General features: G+C 38.9%; 1 protein-coding gene across 2 annotated transcripts; it reads right to left on the reverse strand.

The window, feature by feature from the left end:
• Positions 1-891: 891 nt before the first annotated feature.
• LOC106937106 (eukaryotic peptide chain release factor subunit 1) lies at positions 892-6,419 on the reverse strand. Of its 2 annotated transcripts, none has more exons than XM_015018456.1 (11): positions 6,290-6,419; positions 5,797-5,907; positions 4,366-4,541; positions 3,292-3,431; positions 3,031-3,169; positions 2,659-2,849; positions 2,391-2,520; positions 2,125-2,298; positions 1,962-2,026; positions 1,727-1,874; positions 892-1,347 (listed from the first exon to the last, which is right to left on the reverse strand). In XM_015018456.1, the coding sequence occupies exons 2-11, from the start codon at positions 5,880-5,882 to the stop codon at positions 1,265-1,267; spliced, it is 1,332 nt and encodes a 443-aa protein (XP_014873942.1). In that variant the 5' UTR covers positions 5,883-5,907; positions 6,290-6,419; the 3' UTR covers positions 892-1,264. The 2 variants fall into 2 exon arrangements, with proteins under 2 accessions (XP_014873942.1, XP_014873941.1); XM_015018455.1 differs by having other exon boundaries at positions 6,286-6,419.
• Positions 6,420-7,364: the final 945 nt, after the last annotated feature.

Below are 7,364 nucleotides of genomic sequence, written 5' to 3' on the forward strand. Positions count from 1 at the left end.
CACAGGGATGATGAAAATATGAAATCAATAATTCCGCCTCCCCCCACCCCAGGCATAAAGGGCAAAATGCACCGAGTATTATAAAACTTAGGATTATATATGTATTAAAAATCAACAACTAATAGCCTCTCCATGTATTCACAACTAATTATTGATAGCCACTTATTTAGCAAATAAAAGGAGCTTACAATCTTTTTACAAAACTTAGCTCTATTTAAACATTTTATCTGTATGATTACATCGATATATTTAGATTGTCAATTTAGTCAAGAACAGTACATATTTTCATAATGCATGGAACCTGATAAGGACACTTGTGAAGTAAATTTGCATCTCAACAGATTATACCAAATGGATATTAAAACATGTATTAAAGAGATTTGAGGTTACTTTTTTAGGCAAGTTTGAATGTATAAAGCCAGCCTGCAACTGATCAAAATGTGCTCTCAGCATGCATCTTTTAAATTTCACTGACACAGAACTGTCATGTATATTTCATTTCAATCAGACCACAGGGGAAATAAAATGGGGGTTGTGGCATCTTCAAAAACAATTTCATACACGGCACAGGATCAAGACCAGAGCACAAGGAGGTCGGAGTGGTTTTCAGCAGTTCAAATTTAATACTTTGTCCCCCTTTCTCTACAGAAACCCAGGTAAAAAAAATCCCCCACTCTCATAAAATACAACAGCAGCAGTTACCAGTAAAAAAATGAAATGCAAAAAAAGAGAGAGAGAGAAAGCAAAGAGGGGAGGGAGAAAGAGAGTAGGAGGATGAGGAGGCAAAAAAGGAAAATATATATTTTCTATATCTGAGGAGCGAGTCCAAAGTCCATCATCAGACCATGTAAGGGGGGCAAGAAGGAATCTGGGAACTTGCTGTTGTGTTTGTTCAAAACTGGGGGGAGAGGGGGCCAAAAAAAAAAAAAAAAAAAAAAAAAAAAAGAATCAAAGTGAGTCAAGTCCAATCCAACTAGGGGAAGGAACCAGCACTCTAAGGCAGGGATTTATTTCAGGAAGGGCTTTCTCCCTCTCTGGATGAAAGAAACTCTCACTCCTCTTCACCCTCTGTGATGCATTTTGTCGTGTACAGATGTATTTTGCAAGTTTGTGTATGCAACAGGTAAATCGGAAGGTGTGTCTGTCATATATATGGTCAACACAGTTGCCCCTCTCACTTGCTGCAAGAGAGGTGGCATTTTTCTTTCCTTATTTCTTCATTCATTCCTTTCTTTTTTTTCTCCCAATATCAGTCCAAGACTACCTAGTAGTCATCCAAATCAAAGAACTCGTCGTCCTCTCCTTGGTACTCCATGCCCTGGAAATCCACCCTGTACCGCAAGATACCTGTATGACACAAAATGAATGAGAGACTTTCAGAAAACTTTATATTACTTTTGGCAGAATAACTGCGCCATAAAGAAAGATTTCCACAACTCAACAAATTAGTATCTAAAGCCGTTATTCATAACAACCCAAATATTATCCTATAATTTGTAGCATACTTTCATAAGTTTTTGTATTCGCACACAGGATTGAAGCATTGCTCTTCTAAATACCAAAAAATGATCCATCTTATTTGATCATATATGTAAACTTTTACAGCTGCAAGGAGCAAAGATGTTTTGTGTATTTCTCAAACACTTGACCTTTCAAGTGAAGTTTATTTGCAACAAGTGTACTGTTGCAGTCTCTTTAGTTTTACTATAAACATCAGCATACTGACCCCCGATGCCTCCAAAGCCCTTGACAAATTGGGACCCTTCCTGACTTTTGTCTGTTACGATTTCCAGCGTTGCTCCAAACTTCTTGTAGTTGTTTGCGAACCACTCCAGCAGTGGCATGCTCTCAATCAGCTCGTGTTCCTGCCCCGTCTAACCAAAAAAAAAAAGACAGGAGTTGGGAAACACTTCATCATTGTGTAATAGCTTTTACTTAATGCAGATGTATGCAGTGCTTACCTCCTTGTCTGTAAAGTGTGACTTGTCTTTCTCTTGTTCAGGCGTCAAGTACAAAATCTTCTCATCTAATGAATGACAACATAAATATCAGAATTATATTGAAATAATAATCCTATGGCTAGACTGGGGTTAAAGGTGCATTAAAGGATAACATTTTATGTACCATTCTCTGCCCCGTTGCTCTCTGCCCCATGCACACGTAGAACATAACGCATAGTGTCCAAGTTCTCATACACTATAAGGATCTCTACTGCTCCCATTTCCAGGGCTTTCAGTGTGTCCTCCACTCCAAAGCAGTACTTCCCCGTATCCTGACTGATCTCATCAAAGTACCGCCCTGCAGAAAGAAGAAGAAAAAAAAAAACATCAAACAACTGATGAACACTTATTTTTCTAAATGAGAACACAGCAATAAAAAAGAAATCCTACCTATGAGTTTCTTCTCCTGGATGAACTTAACATTAGACAGAACTTCTGCCGACAGCTCAATAGCTTGGTTGAAACCGTTTTCTCCTCCATATGAGATGTCAACCAGCTTCAAAACCTTAGCCTGTAACCTCTGTGGAAAAAATACATAGAAATGTGTTAAGTATCTAAATTATTTTCTGGATTGAATTGAAATCTGATTGTATGGCTTTTTAGTTTTTAATGTAATAAGTTGTACAAGTGTTGTATTTGTAAAGAAAGACACACTTACAGGGTCAAACATGTCAGACTGGCTTAGTTCAGTCTTAAAATCAGCAGAGCCAGCCAAGACCATTCCCGCCACATTAACTTTGTCGTTGGACACAAAGAGCTGGACAGCGGTCTCAGCGACTTTTCTCACGTAGTTATGTCTCTTTTCCATTCTTAGACGAGCAAAACGCAGAGCAGACTGCCCTCCTCTACCTGAAAGAGGGTGATAAAAAATATATATAGTTTGAAACTCTGTAAAAGCAAAAGTAACAACATTAAATCAGAACAGAATATTATTTAATAATCCGCCCTGCCTTTAAAAAGAAAGAGAGAGAGAGAGAGAGAGAGAGAGAGAGAGAGAGAGAGAGAACATGTTATCATTGAGGTGCCACACCGTGTTTCTTGGGTAGGTCCACAGTGAACTTGTGCAGCACCTCCCGGGTGTTGCCCTGCAGCGTGCCAAACAGTGCCCCGCTACCGTCGATCACAATAAAGCCGAATTTGCTATCATCAGAGAGCAGGGCTGTCAATGCCTGCAAACAGCAATGGAACAAATGTGTAACAATGTTCAACAAGTGAAAGATAAACACGTTCACACATGAAAAATGATCTCCAGAAGGAATATGAAAGAAAGAATTTGCATAAAATCTCTCACCTCGGTGTGGAATTTGTTATCACAGAGGTACAAAGAGGTGTTGATTGGTTTAAAAGGCTCAAAGTCGATATTGACTTTCTTCTCCTTGCCTTCCTCTGTCACAATTGTGCCACAATACACAACTAAACCATTTGGTGGCACTGATGAAAGAAGGCAGACATACAGGTTAGATATATGTTAGGCTTCAATAATGATACAGTGTCTTTTTTGGGGGGGCCATGGGGAGTTTAGAAATTGACTATTGTGTAATACAGTATTTAAAGAGAATATACGACTAAAATAAAAAGTTTTCAGTGGGAAAATGACTTCAGTTAAATATTTTTTCCATGACTAGCAAAAATATAGTTCCAATCTAATGTACAGCATGTTAAGCATGTTTTGTATTATAATTTGAAAATTACTTTTCTTAATTTGTCCTTGTGTATTGGATAGCATAAACTAATGATGTTTGTAATTCTGGGACTGTTACTTTTGGCATGTGAACCATTTCCACTACTGGTTTCATGAGCTCATCAATAATGCCATTTTAACACTGTAAAATAGGATTAAATGTAATAAAAGTGTACTATTTAGCAGTTTACTAAAATGTTGGTAGCTTAGTAGTTTTTGTTAGTGGGTAAAGTTTATTTTTAAAGCAGTATTTATTTTTGTGAGACTCTTACTCCATGCAGTGATAGATTTACAGAAGAGTAGACTGTCGAGTTACTTTAAATTACTTTTCATTGTCACACTGCTATGGCTGTACAATAATTGAAAATCTTATGACTCTTAAAACTATAAATATTTTAATCACTATATTAGGTATGACATGTACCTATTTTCTTCCCTTTCTTTCCCCATTTGCCTTTACATCTCTCTGTGACCTTTAGCAATTCAGGCAATGTACTCCGTATGTGATAAGAGCATTTGCTGCCATGAGACTCTGCCCAAGCAGCTAAATATTACAGTAAGGTGTATACTGCCAGTAAATAACATTTAGAATACAATTGTTAGGTAACAATTATTGCACTCCAAACAGTCCTTTGCTATATTAATATCGAACACACTGATACACCTATTTATTTTAACACGTACCCTTGTTGTAGAGTTTTAATCTTTGCTGTACAGAGGTGATGGCCCCGAGTACGGAGAGTCTGTTAACTCGACTCTTGATGTTGGAAGCAGTGCCAAACTCATCCGCCAACATTTTGGCTACTCTGGAAATCTGGTCCTTAGGGGGAATGATCAGTGAGATCATGCTGGTGCCATTGCTATGTAAGAGATGAGGATTTACAGTTAGTGCCAGAAAAAAGTCAGAGAAGATATAGTATACAACTAAATATCTATTGGTCAACTATTGGTGACACTGATATAATGAATATAGTAAATAAATACTAGGTTTCATTTAATTAACTTCCATATGACCTTCTGTTACTCCAGTAACTCCATTTTTATTTCTTTATTAGTGTGTAAACACACAGTGTTCCTTACATAACGTCACAGATTAAAAGGTTTTAATGTGATGGGTCAACAAAGATGGTCTTTCATCTACACACAGCTAAATCACTGCCCTTGAACGCAAAGACTGCACATGGCATGTGTATGTATCCTTTCATGACCTGTTGTGAAGACAAAGCACACTGGTACAGCCTGACACCGGACACAAACACTCAGCGGCAGGTAGCAAGGGCGGGATGAATGTAGGGCAAACAGTCAACTGTGTGTGATATGTTGGGCCTCAGAGCATAGCACTAAATGACAAGCTGTCACAGAACAGACAGTGTAACAGGACACACGTTTCAGATGTGAATCCTGATCAGTACAGGCACTTAAAACGCTCATGTCACTTAATACAAATACTGAGCAGATTTTTTTTTTCACCTTTCCGTCCTAAGCAGGTCACTCTTCAGCGAAACACTCAGCTGATCGCTGACCATAAGGTGACCAACATAATGAACTTTTAGGGGATTTTTTTTATTTTTATTCTGTCATATGAGCCATGTCTACATCAACGTAACAAACCTGATCTCAAGCTGTAAAATGTATCTTGGGGAGCACTTAGAAGCCAAACTGTACGGTACGCATTCTTCCTTTCGATTACAGTGCTTTTTTTAATTTAAAGCCACCCATAGCGGCCTCTTTCCAGAGATGACGTCTGTTAGCGGACTGTGCTAGCAAAAAAAAGCTAATACCGCTGCTTCCACCTTACTACACTTTAATTTCAGGAAGCATAAAAAAATCATAATAATAGTCTGACAAAATACAACTTAAGCGAAAACATCCTCGCGTCGCAACACAAAGTTTAAAACTCTCTGACACATCGATAGCGACTGTAGTTAGCGCTTAGCAACCAGCTAACAAAATAGCAGCTAACGTAGCAATGCTAACCACTCCCAAATTCGGCCTCATTTACTCGATGTCCAGCTGTTGCGGCAGTACACATTCACACCGTTACTCGTTGCCATAAAACTGAGGCGCAATGACCGCAGGCATCACATTGACACATAGCCTAAATTAATCGCTTACCCGCGGGCAGCTTCCAAACTTTTGATCAGCTTCTTGATTTTCCATATCTCCACGTTTCTGTCCGCCGCGCTGGGGTCGTCCGCCATCTTTCTGCTGTAATAGCTTCAGCACCTGAAAAGACGTTGAAATAACAGGAAAACACATGCAGTGAGTCATCCGGGAAGCTAGCTGTCTAATACACAAGACCTTGTTAGGCGGACATGTCTGCTGTAACTAACTGCACCGGGTGCCGCACCAAACTGCTAGTGCGTTCACCGTTATAGCACATGACCACTATTGGCAGTTGAGCTGACCGTGAGGGAAGGGCTCCGCTTGGTCTGCCGCTGTTAGCACAGAGCGCGGAAAATACCAGGCCTAAAGTTAACCAGGCCCTAGTGTTCTTATCTAATACGACCTACTTTCTTCGCGTTCCCCTGGAAACCATATGGAGACCATATGGTCGCTTTTAATATACCGATACTATGAATAGAAAAAGTGCCGGTATATTACCTGCCTCGGACAACGCCGCTCCACTCCGCTCTCGTTCTGCTGCGTTACGTCGAGTCGGTGGTGCGAAGAATGACGTTGCGTTCCTAACCGGTTTCTCTGCGCGTGGTGCTTTCGACAGGAGCACACATGTGGGAGGTGTTTAGAATCATGGCGTTCACTTCCTGGAAACAGCATAGAAACCAATGAGATATCTTAAATGATCTGTCAGTTTAAACCAAACTGAAATACGATTGGATACAATTTAAGGACGTCCCCCTAAATGGGTGGGGACCTTCAATTATAATTCATGGGATTTGTAGTACTTCAGATAATATTCGAGCGGGTGTGCAACATGTTAAATGAATAAAAACGATGAAAAGGAGCCCTCTGGGCTTATGTAAATAATTTATTTACATTCTTATGAAGGGATATAAATAACTCAGAAATCTTAGCTGCAATATAACAGAACATAATTTGTCATGTTAACACACAAAAAAGATATAGTAAATTCGACTACCTATTTAAGGCCAAGAAAATATTCAATTATGGCAGCAAACATATGAATAGACGTTTAAGAGGGCGATCTAGTGTAAGGTCTGTTTGGTCCATTTCTCAACTGCCTTTAAGCTACTTGTCAAAGTTCACAGTAAATAGTTTCACAAATAGTTTCAGATCATCAAATAAATTTTATTATCTGACAAAGAGAACCGGATTAGATACAAAATACAGTTTTCACATAATGATTTAATCTGTTAAGAGGAAAAAGTTATCCCAGCAGTCATCCCATATAATTTCTCCCTAAACCTCAAAGTTGGCTGTACCTGTGATGGCATCCACTGCATTCAAGTAGTTGTGATAAATGGCAGTCATTTTTACTTTTCTGTTAAAGAATATTGTCCCATCTTGCAGAACTGATGTGTTGGATGTTTTTCAAGAAGGAATGTACTATTTTAGGTCATGCCACAACATCTCAATTGTATTTAATTCCATACTTCCTTCATTTTTTGAGTCCTTGCTTTGGATTATTGTCTTGTTGCTTGACTCACATGCTCTTAAACCTTAGGGCATGAACTAATGCCCACATTTCTTTTCTCCTAAAT

This window comes from Poecilia latipinna, unplaced genomic scaffold, assembly GCF_001443285.1.
Source record: "Poecilia latipinna isolate Pla-1442-1.1 unplaced genomic scaffold, P_latipinna-1.0 Scaffold2275, whole genome shotgun sequence".
In the NCBI taxonomy this organism is placed as follows: domain Eukaryota; kingdom Metazoa; phylum Chordata; class Actinopteri; order Cyprinodontiformes; family Poeciliidae; genus Poecilia; species Poecilia latipinna.